This window comes from Salvelinus alpinus, chromosome 20 (assembly GCF_045679555.1).
Source record: "Salvelinus alpinus chromosome 20, SLU_Salpinus.1, whole genome shotgun sequence".
Taxonomy (NCBI): domain Eukaryota; kingdom Metazoa; phylum Chordata; class Actinopteri; order Salmoniformes; family Salmonidae; genus Salvelinus; species Salvelinus alpinus.
In genome coordinates, this window is record NC_092105.1 from 1,581,324 (window position 1) to 1,597,775 (window position 16,452).

The 16,452-nt window shown below is 46.2% G+C and overlaps 1 protein-coding gene across 1 annotated transcript in view; it reads right to left on the reverse strand.

Annotated features, from left to right (window-relative positions):
* Positions 1-6,022: 6,022 nt before the first annotated feature.
* Positions 6,023-16,452, reverse strand: part of LOC139547258 (uncharacterized protein KIAA2012 homolog) — a 71,611-nt gene continuing 61,181 nt past the window's right edge. The window contains exons 18-24 of the mRNA XM_071356317.1: positions 15,081-15,198; positions 12,885-13,065; positions 12,252-12,432; positions 11,699-11,904; positions 8,422-8,594; positions 7,532-7,751; positions 6,023-6,337 (exon numbers count right to left, since the gene is read on the reverse strand). Coding sequence (XP_071212418.1) covers positions 6,154-6,337; positions 7,532-7,751; positions 8,422-8,594; positions 11,699-11,904; positions 12,252-12,432; positions 12,885-13,065; positions 15,081-15,198 — 1,263 coding nt within the window. The 3' untranslated portion in view covers positions 6,023-6,153. The remainder of the gene's footprint in view (positions 6,338-7,531; positions 7,752-8,421; positions 8,595-11,698; positions 11,905-12,251; positions 12,433-12,884; positions 13,066-15,080; positions 15,199-16,452) is intronic.

Below are 16,452 nucleotides of genomic sequence, written 5' to 3' on the forward strand. Positions count from 1 at the left end.
GCTGAAAAACACATGAGCTCATCTGATCATGACCAATCTCTCTCTTTCTCTGAACAAAAAATAAAACATCATTAACATTCACAGTTGATTATTATGTTTACAAATCCAAGACTTATAATCATAATCTATAATCACACTATGCACACTTTTATTTCGCCAGACAACAGAATGACATTTCAGCTGGAGCTTTTTACTTCCTCCATTTCAGCTGGATCTTTTTACTTCCTCCATTTCAGCTGGAGCTTTTTACTTCCTGCATTTCAGCTGGAGCTTTTGACTTCCTCCATTTCAGCTGGAGCTTTTTACTTCCTGCATTTCAGCTGGAGCTTTTTACTTCCTCCATTTCAGCTGGAGCTTTTGGCTTCCTGCATTTCAGCTGGAGCTTTTGGCTTCCTGCATTTCAGCTGGAGCTTTTGGCTTCCTCCATTTCAGCTGGAGCTTTTTACTTCCTGCATTTCAGCTGGAGCTTTTTACTTCCTCCATTTCAGCTGGAGCTTTTGGCTTCCTGCATTTCAGCTTCTGGTTCCTAAGAGAGTGATAGCACAAGACTTTAAAAGCAAAAAGTAACACGGAACATAACAGTATTAATAAGCTGTTAAAGTATGCATCATTTTTTATGCGAAGAAAAACCAAAGTTGGATAACATGACAATTCCCATTCTCTCTTCGCCTGACTCTATGCCTTCGGGATACTTTTCTGCTGGGTTCCACAAAAATGAAGGCCCTAAAAAACCTCCTCATGCTTTTCACTTTCTTCCCCCATCCGGCCACAGGCTCCAAAAGGTGTTTCCAAGCCATGTCATTTTCACTTTGTTCCCGTTCTCCTTCCTCCTCCATTGCCACCTGATACACATGTGCGGGTGGCCTTAATCAACATTACCTCATCTTGAGGTTACTCAGCACTGTATATACGTTTCAACATCAATGTCCTCAGAAAATGTGCGTACGGCCAAGTACATCACTAAGCTGCCTGCCATCCAGGACCTCTACACCAGGCGGTGTCAGAGGAAGGCCCTAACAATTGTCAAAGACCCCAGCCACCCCAGTCATAGACTGTTCTCTCCACTACCGCATGGCAAGCGGTACCGGAGTGCCACGTCTAGGACAAAAAGGCTTCTCAACAGGTTTTACCCCCAAGCCATGATCTGTGAGCTGCTCTGACAGCTGGTGCTTAAAGTTAGTGAGGGAGATAAGAGTCTCCAGCTTCAGTGATTTTTGTAGTTCGTTCCAGTCATTGGCAGCAGAGAACTGGAAGGAAAGGCGGCCATAGTAAGTGTTGGCTTTGGGGATGACCAGAGAGATAAACCTGCTGGAGCGCGTGCTACAGGTAGGTGTTGCTATGGTGACCAGCGAGCTGAGATAAGGCGGGGCTTTACCTAGCAAAGACTTATAGATGACCTGGAGCCAGTTTGATTGGCAACGAGTATGAAGCGAGGGCCAGCCAACGAGAGTGTACAGGTCGCAGTGGTGAGTAGTATATGGGGCTTTGGTGACAAAACGGATGGCACTGTGATAGACTACATCCAGTTTGCTGAGTAGAGTGTTGGAGGATATTTTGTAAATGACATCGCCGAAGTCAAGGATCGGTAGGATAGTCAGTTTTACGAGGGTATGTTTGGCAGCATGAGTGAAGGATGCTTTGTTGCGAAATAGGAAGCCAATTCTAGATTTAATTTTGGATTGGAGATGCTTAATGTGAGTCTGGAAGGAGAGTTTACAGTCTAACCAGACACCTAGGTATTTATAGTTGTCCACATATTCTAAGTCAGAACCGTCCAGAGTAGTGATGCTGGACGGGCGGGAGGGTGCGGGCAGTTGACTAATTATTTTTCAGGTAGTGATATCCACCTCTTGAGAGTAGTTATGGTGCCTAATAATTTGGTCTTGTATTACATTGTATTAGATCCAAAACTAAAGTGTCTGCAAATATATTACTGGAGAATACGGGTGACCTAATGTCTTATACCAGTGTTACGCCTCACATGTCCCTGTTGTTGATAACACACTGTACTAAAATGATTCACAGTTGTCTTCTTATTTCCACATAGTCTGTCACGGTTCCCCGCCCCAATAGGGCATCAACCAACCTCTTTCCTTATTGCTAATACACACAAATCATGTTCACACAACCCTCCTAGATATGCAGTGCTCGCAGCACCTAGTCCTACCGGTAGTATTTACAGGTGGCCTACTAAATAAACTCAGGCTTTTCTAGGTCTGTATCCTACATCTCCCCGGGATGTCAGAATGTGTGGTAACGTGTAGGAACTACCTTGTTTCTGGTGCTCCTGTTTCACTGATTCGGACTCCGTAGTTCGACTGTAAATCGTGGTGAATTCGGTTATTAAAGCTCAAAACAAGTTTATTCACCCAATGGGCAGCTGAACAGACCAAAGACATGTTTCCACCAGCACCAGCAAGTATATTTACCACAATTTAGGTGAAGTTGCCTTCTTCCCTGTAAACATCTTTATTGCTAGGCAGGAAGTTAAGTGACCTGACCTGGTCCTCACTAATCCACAGCTCTGAACCCTTATCAGGGTGATTGCCTTTCCTTTACAGTAGATTCCAAGGCCCCTGGCTCATATCCAATTACCAGCATCAATGTTGTTATCAGATTAGATTATAATTTATATATATTATAAAGATTAGATGATTACTTATATATATAATATTTTTCAGGATCGGTGTCCCTTCCACAGGACGGTTGAGCTAACGTAGGCTAATGCGATTAGCATGAGGTTGTAAGTAACAAGAACATTTCCCAGGACATAGATATATCTGATATTGGCAGAAAGCTTAAATTATTGTTAATCTTACTGCACTGTCCAATTTACAGTAGCTATTACAGTGAAAGAATACCATGCTATTGTTTGAGAGTGCACAATTTTGAACATGAAAAGTTATTAATAAAGAAATTAGGCACATTTGGGCAGTCTTGATACAACATTTTGAACAGAAATGCAATGGTTCATTAGATCAGTCTAAAATTTTGCACATACACTGATGCCATCTAGTGGCCAAAATCTAAATTGCACCTGGGCTGGAATAATACATTATGGCCTTTCTGTTGCATTTCAAAGATCATGGTACAAAATAAATACAAAAGAACGGTTGGTTTTGTCTTTGTATTGTCTTTTACCAGATCTATTGTGTTATATTCTCCTACATTAATTTCACATTTCCACAAACTGCAAAGTGTTTCCTTTCAAATGGTACCAAGAATATGCATGTCCTTGTTTCAGGGCCTGAGCTACAGGAAGTTAGATTTGGGTATGTCATTTTAGGCGAAAATTGAGAAAAGGTGCTGATCCTTAAGTAGGTTGGTGATCGATTTCTAATATCATTACATTAACAGTTAAAGTGAATAAATTCAAAAAGATTTTAGAATGAATGCAACTCATTTACTAAACTTGCGACTGCAACTCATTCACTAAACTTGCGACTGGTGAATCTTCTGTGAATCGAAGCTTCATTTGCCGTTGTCGAATCTGTGCTCTCATTAATTAAGTACCACCCAAGAGTTTTGGCATTAATTAAGTGACTAACCTGGGCCAAAAGCTTTGCAGTTGTAAAAATCTAATTCTGCAAGCGGGCAGCACATAAACACACAGCTCTGATGGACAATACTTTTTATTCTGACCAATCAAATAAAATCAAATTGTATTTGTCACATGCGCCGAATACAACAGTAGACCTTACAGTGAAATGCTTACTTACAAGCCCTTAACCAACAACGATTTAAGAAGTTTTTACCATGGTGATCATAAACACTACCTGCACGTATAGTTGGACCATATGGACATGCGAAAGGCACATTTGGAATAACAAGTGCTTGGCTTGCTTGTATGACATCAGAGCAGGATTTATTATAATCCTCAATGTCTCATCTTTGAGAACACATTGAGGCCTCATTTATTTACAGTATTTCCCTCACGCAGACAACGTATGTGCAGAAGTTGCCCCATCAGGCAGGGATGGGGGCATCTTCTTGTCACGCGTGGTGCTCAAGTTCAGAACGGCTGTCAGTCAAAACCCAAACTGCGAAGAACAGAACCAGACCTCTGATGTCGTGTAGAGCATGTTACTGTACAACCAGGCGTTTATTAGTGCCCAAATCTGTACTGTTCAACCCGTATACAGGTTCTGTTCAACCCATATACAGGTTCTGTTCAACCCGTATACAGGTACCATTCAACCAGACCTCTGATGTCGTGTAGAGCATGTTACTGTACAGCCACTACGTTCCAATTTTCAAAAACATTGTTGTAAAATATATATTTTTTAAACAGATAAGTCAATTAAGAACACATTCTTATTTACAATGATGCCCTTTAGGTGCTTATTAGTGTGCAAATCTGCCATTTGTAACCTTTGTATGAGTGTGAAGAGTTATTTAACTGTGATATTTTAACATGTATTAATAGTACATAGAGGAAAAGTGCTATTCAGAGACTGAAGGGACGTGACTGAAGGGACGTGACTGAAGGGACGTGACTGAAGGGACGTGACTGAAGGGACGTGACTGAAGGGACGTGACTGAAGGGACGTGACTGAAGGGACGTGACTGAAGGGACGTGACTGAAGGGACGTGACTGAAGGGATGTGACTGAAGGACGTGACTGAAGGGACGTGACTGAAGGGACGTGACTGAAGGGACGTGACTGAAGGACGTGACTGAAGGGACGTGACTGAAGGGACGTGACTGAAGGGACGTGACTGAAGGACGTGACTGAAGGACGTGACTGAAGGACGTGACTGAAGGGACGTGACTGAAGGACGTGACTGAAGGATGTGACGTGACTGAAGGGACACGACGTGACTGAAGGGACGTGACTGAAGGACGTGACTGAAGGGACGTGACTGAAGGACGTGACTGAAGGGACGTGACTGAAGGGACGTGACTCAAGGGACGTGACTCAAGGGACGTGACTCAAGGGACATGACTCAAGGGACGTGACTGAAGGGACGTGACTGAAGGGACGTGACTGAAGGGACGTGACTGAAGGGACGTGACTGAAGAACGTGACTGAAGAACGTGACTGAAGGGACGTGACTGAAGGGACGTGACTGAAGGGACGTGACTGAAGGGACGTGACTGAAGGGACGTGACTGAAGAACGTGACTGAAGGGACGTGACTGAAGGGACGTGACTGAAGGGACGTGACTGAAGGGACGTGACTGAAGGACGTGACTGAAGGGACGTGACTGAAGGGACGTGACTGAAGGGACGTGACTGAAGGACGTGACTGAAGGGACGTGACTGAAGGGACGTGACTGAAGGACGTGACTGAAGGGACGTGACTGAAGGGACGTGACTGAAGGGACGTGACTGAAGGACGTGACTGAAGGGACGTGACTGAAGGGACGTGACTGAAGGGACGTGACTGAAGGGACGTGACTGAAGGACGTGACGTGACTGAAGGACGTGACTGAAGGATGTGACGTGACTGAAGGGACGTGACTGAAGGACGTGACTGAAGGGACGTGACTGAAGGGACGTGACTGAAGGGACGTGACTGAAGAACGTGACTGAAGGGACGTGACTGAAGGGACGTGACTGAAGGGACGTGACTGAAGGGACGTGACTGAAGGGACGTGACTGAAGGGACGTGACTGAAGAACGTGACTGAAGAACGTGACTGAAGGGACGTGACTGAAGGGACGTGACTGAAGGGACGTGACTGAAGGACGTGACTGAAGGGACGTGACTGATGGGACGTGACTGAAGGGACGTGACTGAAGGGACGTGACTGATGGGACGTGACTGAAGGACGGGACGTGACTGAAGGGACGTGACTGAAGGGACGTGACTCAAGGACGCGACTGACTGAAGGGACGTGACTGATGGGACGTCCCTTACGTGACTGAAGGGCCGTGACTGAAGGGACGTGACTGAAGGGCCGTGACTGAAGGGACGTGACTGAAGGGACGTGACTGAAGGGACGTGACTGAAGGGACGTGACTGAAGGACGGGACGTGACTGAAGGGACGTGACTGAAGGGACGTGACTCAAGGACGCGACTGACTAGCATCCCATTTACAGCCCGACCTAAACTTACCCTTACCTTAACCATAACCATAACCATAACCAGTTTGGAAATTCAACATTGGTTTGCTGGTCAGCCACATCCCCTAGTTTTCCCCTTAAATTCTAGGACATGTCTTTGGGTGAGTCTTCCTGTGCTGTGGGGTCCTCAGCCAGCCCCAGTAGTTGCATGAGCTGGAAGTAAGAGTAGACCCAGGCTCGAGAGATGTCCTGAGTCTGTCCCAGAGCCCCGGCCTCCGTCTGCAGGCCTCGTCGGAACTGCAGCTGCTGCTCTAGCATAGCCCTCTGCCTGTGGACGGGACAGAGGGAGGAAGAGATGCTGACACAAAAATATATACTTTTCTAGGGGACAATCTCAATTGCCTTGATTCATCACATCCTCTCGCCTCCTTCTCAAATCCCATTTTGGATGAGAAGGTCAGAGGTCCCGCCCCTGACCTTCTCATCCAATGGGTTTTGAGGAGAGATAATGCACTTTTTGCAACAGAATCGGCGTAATGAATACACCCCTGTCCACTTCCTCTTACTGACACACCTTCATGTTATGGACCTCTTAGCCAGGCCTACCACCCTGTTAGCCAGGCCTAGCACCCTATACCCTGTTAGCCAGGCCTACCACCCTGTTAGCCAGGCCTAGCACCCTGTTAGCCAGGCCTAGCACCCTGTTAGCCAGGCCTACCACCCTAGACCCTGTTAGCCAGGCCTAGCACCCTGTTAGCCAGGCCTACCACCCTGTTAGCCAGGCCTAGCACCCTGTTAGCCAGGCCTAGCACCCTGTTAGCCAGGCCTACCACCCTGTTAGCCAGGCCTAGCTCCCTGTTAGCCAGGCCTACCACCCTGTTAGCCAGGCCTAGCTCCCTGTTAGCCAGGCCTACCACCCTGTTAGCCAGGCCTAGCACCCTGGTCCTGATGTAAATCCACTTCATCTACTGTAGTTCAAAAACCCAAATAAAACAATTAAAACCCAAGGTATCATGTCATAGATGAAACCCACTTCTTTCTGAAGACATCTTTCAATCTTAGTTCGAAACAGATGTTTCAGAGTTTCTGGAAAATGAAAAATACTGAGGGAGATGTGTTTGTAATTATTTTACCAAAGTTTGCATCTGCACAGTTCTTTCAGTAAATGTGTTTATGTGAATTTTTTTGTGTAAATTGTTCAAAGTAGTCCTTGTGTATAGAGTTGGTTTCTTAATAAACTTTTAAGTTTTGTTTGACATACATTTTAAAGTGAAAATCTGAGTCAAAGAGTAATTCTGTTACAGTGGAACTGCCCATTCTGAAGATGGAAAATTGGTGAAAATGTATCCATGCCTTCATTTCCCAAAAATGTTAGCTTTCATTTGACACCCAATTTGACATGTTCCTATGCACTTCACATGTTGATGCTCATGGGTCCTTTTTCAGGGAACTACTGGCATGCAAACGTCCCGTCTGCTGTAAAGGATTGGACATGGCAGCAACAATGAAGAGATTGAGATACCTGGCAAACAGTTCAGCTTGTAGTCGTGCCTCTTCTTCTGCCCACTGCGCTGCCTCCTCCTCTCTGCGTTTTCTCTCCTCCACTGCCTTCTTCCTCTCCTCTTCCTCCTCCTTCTGTTTCTGCAGGTACTCTCTCTTCTCATGGTCCTCCATCGCTGCCAGCCTCCTCCTCTCCTCTTCTTTACTCACCGCCTCCTCTAGTCGCTGCAGCTCCAGCTCAGCTGTAGTAGAGTGGAGGGGACACACTTGTTATATTCAGGTCTGTGTGTGTGTGTATGTGTGTGTTTGCAGGGCTGGCCCTAGCCTTTTGGGGGCCCTAAGCGAGATTTGGTTGGGGGGCCCCCTACCTCGTGGCAAAATGTTTTAATGGCCCCCCTCTTGATGGCGGAGAGAACAATTATAGGTTTTAAGTTAATTTCCTGCAACTCGACATTTTGCCATGGGGCAGAGATCTTTTTTTTTTAAGGTTTACAGCCAAATACCTGCAATTCTACACATTTTGCCAAGACTTATGCTGTGTTAATATGATATCTGAGTTAATGACTAAGTAAATCAATGGGGACCCCCTGGTGGTAAGAGCCCCAGGGCACGTGCCCGGTCAGTATTCGACCATGATTATTACAAGTTTAGAGGGCTGGCTAGACTAACTATCAATCTAAAAATTGTTATCTGACATGCCTAATTGAGTGAGTGTCAGTGAGTGACATAACAAGAAAAAGAACTGCAGATGCACAACCAAATTTCGCTACAGCACCTGTTGTATTCTGCTGTTCTTACTATCAATAGTAAGTTGAGACCCCAACTGAGTTCCTAAGAAAAGCCTAGCAGCCGGGGGCCCTAAGCAACCGCTCTTATACCTGGGACAGGCCTGGTGTGTGTGGAGCCATTCACCTGCCCTGCGCTCCTCCTCTTCCTGTCTGATCTTCTGAATCATCTCCAACTGTCGTCTCTTCTTCTCCTTCTTCCTCCACTCCCTCTCTTTCTCCGCCTGCTCCCTTCTTATCCTCTCAGTCTCTTTCTCCTCTAACCGTTGTCTCTCTTCCTCCTCAGCCAGCCTCCTCAGCCTGCAGGAAGAGATCATTACTATAAAAAAAAACATTTTACATTTATATTTTAGTAATTTAGCAGACGCTCTTATCCAGAGCGACTTACAGGATCAAATAGGGTGAAGTGCCTTGCTCAAAGGCACATTGACAAATTTGTCAACAAGTTGAGTCGGGATTCAAATCAGCAAACTTTCGGTTAGTGATCCAGTGCTCTTAACAGCTAGGCTACCTGCCCAGGCCCGGCGCCACGAGGGGGCAAAAGGGGGCATTGCCCCTTAGTTGGAATATTGTCCTCCATCAGTTCTGTCCGACAATCGACCTACTCCGTCATGCCCAGCCGATTTGTTGTGTATGTTTCATTCATGCAACTCCCTCGCATCATATGTACGTCATACACAATTTACCAGTTGAAAAAGAAAAGTGGGTTAATTCTCAAAGTTACGTACTACCGGGAAAAAAGTTTCACTGTGCAGCTGGATGGAATTTAGCTGATGTTAACAGTTAGGTAACTGGTGGATATTATAAAGTGGCTTCGCCAGGACACAACGGCAGCGTCGGATTAACGCGGCGGGGAGAAGTCTGCCACAGAGGCCAAGGCCGTTAGCCGACGCTAATCACCTAGGCAACAAAGGCACCTGCACAACCGTCTTGCAGCCTGGTGACATCGAAGGTAACCAACCCGAGGAGGGGCCTGCAGCCACCAAGACACCCGCCTGTACTGTGGGAGAAAACTGGCATTTTATAGCTCGCGGTTTAAAGTCAGAAAGTGGCTGGAATAATCCTGCAAGGAAATACATGCACACGGACACCCCCGCTCCAAGCAAACGGCAAAGAGTAGTGAGTCGTAATCTGAAGGAATATGTGGTGAAACAACAATGGGTCAGGAAGAAGAGGATCATGAGAGAGCACTCTGGATGCTGTACTGGGAGAAAAGTCAGCACGATTTAACCAACCAAACAGCCAACTTGTTGAGGCCCTGTGTGCCTTGCACCCACATAAGGAAACCTTTATGGATGTGGAAAAGGCCACTGCTGGACTTTGTGGAAGCTGAGTTTACTGTCGCACTGCCAGTTTGTACAGACTGAAATCGCCCCGATCTGGAGAAGGAAAATGGACTAATGCTATGCAGAGCATTTTGGATAAATACTCCAAGCGTCTAACAGCTATGCCTGCTGGGACGCTGGGATTAACATTTGGAGCATCCACGGCAATTTGCGAGAACTCTTTTTCAACATTGAAAAAAATGTATTCAGTAAAAACACAGACGGAGCCTGTTGCACAGGAGGAAAGCACAGCTGATTCAACTGGCATTTGGAAAGGGATCTTATAAGCAAGTTCCTTGGGGAACGAGAGACTGCTGAGGAGGTCCAACACAGCATCAAGGAGGCTTTGAATCTGGGTACGAACAGGCAGCCTGGCTGGGCTTGTATTATTTTGTTATTTTGCTAGCTTTTGGAAATCCGTGGCAAATGTCAGAAAATAGTCGTAGACGTGATTTTTTTTTATTGGCGTTGCTGCCAAGTCTACTGCTTGACTTCTGTGATTGGATTGGACATGTTTGGTTTATAATTTAAATTGGATTGTTTTTAATGTCGTTTTATACGGTAGAAGAGGTGCTTTGCATTACGTGGATGAGGGTGGGCAGATCTTGGCCAATGGTTGAGTAACGACGTAGCTATAGTGTTGCCATAAACAACTCGTTGCTATGGAAAACTAATTTCTCTGTCGTCATACGCAGCGTAGTACGGCACTCTTGTAGGAAGACAGCTTGGAAGCTGCGTCCAAGCTGCATTGATAAGTCGTGGTATTGCATTGTACATGATTGTTTGCGTTCCGCGATTGGAAATGCATTCTATTACAGTAATTAGCATCTGTTTTGCATTGACAGGTACTTGTGCATGTAGCTGTGTGGCGTTGTCATAACTTGTAATTTCCTCGAGAGGGTTATGAATCGTCCATGTTTGTAAAGCGGTGCAGTAGCCTGTATTCTTGCTGCAAGACAGCCGTGCAGTAGCCTGTATTCTTGCTGCAAGACAGCCGTGCAATAGCCTGTATTCTTGCTGCAACACAGACGTGCAGTAGCCTGTATTCTTGCTGCAAGACAGCCGTGCAGTAGCTTGTATTCTTGCTGCAAGACAGCGGTGCAGTAGCTTGTATTCTTGCTGCAAGACAGCGGTGCAGTAGCTTGTATTCTTGCTGCAAGACAGCCGTGCAGTAGCTTGTATTCTTGCTGCAAGACAGCGGTGCAGTAGCTTGTATTCTTGCTGCAAGACAGCCGTGCAGTAGCTTGTATTCTTGCTGCAAGACAGACATGCAGTAGCCTGTATTCTTGCTGCAAGACAGCCGTGCAGTAGCTTGTATTCTTGCTGCAAGACAGCCGTGGCTGCAAATACATTGTGTGTAATTGTACTATAGAGTATTAACAATCCTGTGTTATCAGCAAGCGAATATAGTTGTGCCCCTTTAGTCATTTCTAATGCCCCCTTGCCAAGTTAATCCTGCCGCCGGGCCTGTTCCTGCCGCCTAGGTAGTCATTTTGTTTTGGTCGGAACAGCATTGATTCTCTTTCTCTGCGTCTCATTAATAGTGCCAGAGGTTTTCCCCGACCAAGTGACCAGGAAAAGTTCTGAGTCCTCGACCAAGTGACCAGGAAAAGTTCTGGGTCCTCGACCAAGTGACCAGGAAAAGTTCTGGGTCCTCGACCAAGTGACCAGGAAAAGCTCTGGGTCATTCAAGTTGTTCCATATTTTAGGTAATTCATATCATATCCACTAGAGGGCGGTGCTGAGGCCCCATCACATATTTCAGAGGTAATTCGTATCATATCCACTAGAGGGCGGTGCTGAGGCCCCATCACATATTTCAGAGGAAATTCATATCATATCCACTAGAGGGCGGTGCTGAGGCCCCATCACATATTTCAGAGGTAATTCGTATCATATCCACTAGAGGGCGGTGCTGAGGCCCCATCACATATTTCAGAGGTAATTCATATCATATACACTAGAGGGCGGTGCTAAGGCCCCATCACATATTTCAGCGGTAATTCATATCATATACACTAGAGGGTGGTGCTGAGGCCCCATCCCAGCCCATATCAGGGAGTTAGCTAGACAGTCTACCTGAGTTCCTCAGCTCTCTGATTCTGCTCCTCTTCCAGCTCCAGCCTCATGCACTCCTCTCTCTCCTCCCGCTCCTGCTGCCTCCTCCTCTCCTCCTCTCTCTCCTTCCTCTTCCTCTCCACCTCTAGTCGGCGACGCTCTGCCTTCTCAGCCAACACGTTCTTCTGTTGCTCCATATGGGCTGCTGCCTCTCCTCTGTTCTTGTCCTTATTACCCACAGATCATGGAAAATGGAGTGAATTCAAGGGTAGCACCGACCAGGACTCAAACCCGGGTCCCTGCACCCATCAGTCCAACAACTTAACCGTTACGCCCAGAGGTCTGAACCTCTGTACGAAGTCGCTAGGTGTTGTACTGAGGTCACTAGTATATCAAAATAACATTGGGTAAAAACAATGGTGAGAATGTGTTTGTCCGAAGTGACGTCCTATTCACTACATAGTGCACTACTTCTAACTAGAGCCCTTTGACCCTAGGTGCCCTAGTCAATAGTAGTGCACTATATAGTGAATAAGGGGCCATTTCCCTTGCAGACTATGTCCTCCATACTCACAGTACTGATGCTGGCGTCAGATATGACCAGGTTTAACGGTTGGGTTTCTGCTGTCACGACAACCGAGCAGGATGACAGTTGGTCATGAGAGGACCGTCGTTGTCCGCACGGTAAAACCTCGTCCTCACAGGAGTTAGATCTGTGTGAACTCTGACCTGACTGCCCATTGGATGAGGAGCTCCTGAAGACAAAAAGGGAATTCAGCAACTCTTGGAAGACGGTGGAAGTGTTTACAGAGCTGTGATTGGATAAAACCAACCCACCTGTTTACAGAGCTGTGATTGGATAAAACCAACCCACCTGTTTACAGAGCTGTGATTGGATAAAACCAACCCATCTGTTTACAGAGCTGTGATTGGATAAAACCAACCCACCTGTTTACAGAGCTGTGATTGGATAAAACCAACCCACCTGTTTACAGAACTGTGATTGGATAAAACCAACCCACCTGTTTACAGAGCTGTGATTGGATAAAACCAACCCACCTGTTTACAGAACTGTGATTGGATAAAACCAACCCACCTGTTTACAGAGCTGTGATTGGATAAAACCAACCCACCTGTTTATAGAGCTGTGATTGGATAAAACCAACCCACCTGTTTACAGAGCTGTGATTGGATAAAACCAACCCACCTGTTTCCAGAGCTGTGATGGGATCTAGGGGATTGGACGAGGTCACTATGTTCCTCGTCATGTGTGTTGAGTGCAGCACTATCGTCCTTCACGTCTCCATCAGAAGCAGACGTCTCAGATAAGCCTTTGGTCTCTTTGGTCTTGTTCGTCCTCTCCACGTCCACATGGCCTTTAGGTTTTCCTATAAGACAGGGAGGGAATCAGTGGAGATGGGTCTCTGACACCATGGGTGAATCCCAAATGGCTCCCCATTCCCTATATACTGCACTACTTTAGACCAGAGCCCTATGGAACCCTATTCCCTATATAGTGCACTACTTTAGACCAGAGCCCTATTCCCTATATACTGCACTACTTTAGACCAGAGCCCTATTCCCTATATAGTGCACTACTTTAGACCAGAGCCCTATTCCCTATATAGTACACTACTTTAGACCAGAGCCCTATTCCCTATATACTGCATTACTTTAGACCAGAGCCCTATTCCCTATATAGTGCACTACTTTAGACCAGAGCCCTATTCCCTATATACTGCACTACTTTAGACCAGAGCCCTATTCCCTATATACTGCATTACTTTAGACCAGAGCCCTATTCCCTATATAGTGCACTACTTTAGACCAGAGCCCTATTCCCTATATACTGCACTACTTTAGACCAGAGCCCTATTCCCTATATACTGCATTACTTTAGACCAGAGCCCTATTCCCTATATACTGCATTACTTTAGACCAGAGCCCTATTCCCTATATACTGCACTACTTTAGACCAGAGCCCTATTCCCTATATAGTGCACTACTATAGACCAGAGCCCTATTCCCTATATACTGCACTACTATAGACCAGAGCCCTATTCCCTATATAGTGCACTACTTTAGACCAGAGCCCTATTCCCTATATAGTACACTACTTTAGACCAGAGCCCTATTCCCTATATAGTACACTACTATAGACCAGAGCCCTATTCCCTATATAGTACACTACTTTAGACCAGGGCCCTATTCCCTATATACTGCATTACTTTAGACCAGAGCCCTATTCCCTATATAGTGCACTACTTTAGACCAGAGCCCTATTCCCTATATAGTGCACTACTATAGACCAGAGCCATATTCCCTATATAGTGCACTACTTTAGACCAGAGCCCTATTCCCTATATAGTACACTACTTTAGACCAGAGCCCTATTCCCTATATAGTACACTACTTTAGACCAGGGCCCTATTCCCTATATAGTGCACTACTTTAGACCAGAGCCCTATTCCCTATAGACTGCACTACTTTAGACCAGAGCCCTATTCCCTATATAGTGCACTACTTTAGACCAGAGCCCTATTCCCTATATAGTACACTACTTTAGACCAGAGCCCTATTCCCTATATAGTGCACTACTTTAGACCAGAGCCCTATTCCCTATATAGTGCACTACTTTAGACCAGAGCCCTATTCCCTATATAGTACACTACTTTAGACCAGAGCCCTATTCCCTTTATAGTGCACTACTATAGACCAGAGCCCTATTCCCTATATACTGCACTACTTTAGACCAGAGCCCTATTCCCTATATACTGCACTACTTTAGACCAGAGCCCTATTCCCTATATACTGCACTACTTTAGACCAGAGCCCTATTCCCTATATAGTGCACTACTTTAGACCAGAGCCCTATTCCCTATATAGTGCACTACTTTAGACCAGAGCCCTATTCCCTATATAGTGCACTACTATAGACCAGAGCCCTATTCCCTATATACTGCACTACTTTAGACCGGAGCCCTATTCCCTATATAGTGCACTACTTTAGACCAGAGCCCTATTCCCTATATACTGCACTACTTTAGACCAGAGCCCTATTCCCTATATACTGCACTACTTTAGACCAGAGCCCTATTCCCTATATAGTGCACTACTATAGACCAGGGCCCTATTCCCTATATAGTACACTACTATAGACCAGGGCCCTATTCCCTATATAGTGCACTACTATAGACCAGGGCCCTATTCCCTATATAGTGCACTACTATAGACCAGAGCCCTATTCCCTATATAGTGCACTACTTTAGACCAGAGCCCTATTCCCTATATAGTGTACTACATTTAACCAGGGCCTATAGGGAATAGGGTGCTATTGGGGAGGTAAATCATATCAGATATCAGCTCCATTCAACAGGTCATCCTGACAGAGACAGAAACTCACCGACAACAAACTCAGCTTGACCTTTGACCCGGTCCTTTTTCTTCTTCCTCAAGACCTTCCCCGCCTTGGAGAGGACTTCCTGGTTCTGCTCCTGTCCTTCATTCACTTTTCTCTTTTTCTGGAAGACAGGAATGAAGCTCCAACTTGGTTTTTATTAAACTACAGTATTATGTGTTGGATATAGGCCGGGGGGGGGTATTAAACTACAGTATTATGTGTTGGATACAGGCCGGGGGGGGGGGGGTGGTATTAAACTACAGTATTATGTGTTGGATATAGGCCGGGGGGGGGGGGGGGGGGGGGTTATTAAACTACAGTATTATGTGTTGGATACAGGCCGGGGGGGGGGGGGGGGGTGGTATTAAACTACAGTATTATGTGTTGGATATAGGCCGGGGGGGGGGGGGGGGGGGTTATTAAACTACAGTATTATGTGTTGGATACAGGCCGGGGGGGGGGGGGGGGGTATTAAACTACAGTATTATGTGTTGGATACAGGCCAGGGGGGGGTGGTATTAAACTACAGTATTATGTGTTGGATACAGGCCGGGGGGGCCGGGGGGGTATTAAACCACAGTATTATGTGTTGGATACAGGCCGGGGGGGGGGGTATTAAACTACAGTATTATGTGTTGGATACAGGGGGGGGGGGGGGGGTATTAAACTACAGTATTATGTGTTGGATATAGGCCAGGGGGGGGGGGGGGGGTATTAAACTACAGTATTATGTGTTGGATACAGGCCAGGGGGGGGGGGGGGGTATTAAACTACAGTATTATGTGTTGGATACAGGCCAGGGGGGGGTGGTATTAAACTACAGTATTATGTGTTGGATACAGGCCGGGGGGGCCGGGGGGGTATTAAACCACAGTATTATGTGTTGGATACAGGCCGGGGGGGGGGGTATTAAACTACAGTATTATGTGTTGGATACAGGGGGGGGGGGGGGGGTATTAAACTACAGTATTATGTGTTGGATATAGGCCGGGGGGGGGGTATTAAACTACAGTATTATGTGTTGGATACAGGCCGGGGGGGGGGGGTTATTAAACTACAGTATTATGTGTTGGATATAGGCCGGGGGGGGGGGGGGGGTATTAAACTACAGTATTATGTGTTGGATACAGGCCGGGGGGGGGGGTATTAAACTACAGTATTATGTGTTGGATACAGGCCAGGGGGGGGGGGGGGGGTGGTTATTAAACTACAGTATTATGTGTTGGATACAGGCCGGGGGGGGGGGGTATTAAACTACAGTATTATGTGTTGGATACAGGCCGGGGGGGGGGGGGGGGGGGTATTAAACCACAGTATTATGTGTTAGATATAGGCCGGGGGGGGGTATTAAACTACAGTATTATGTGTTGGATAC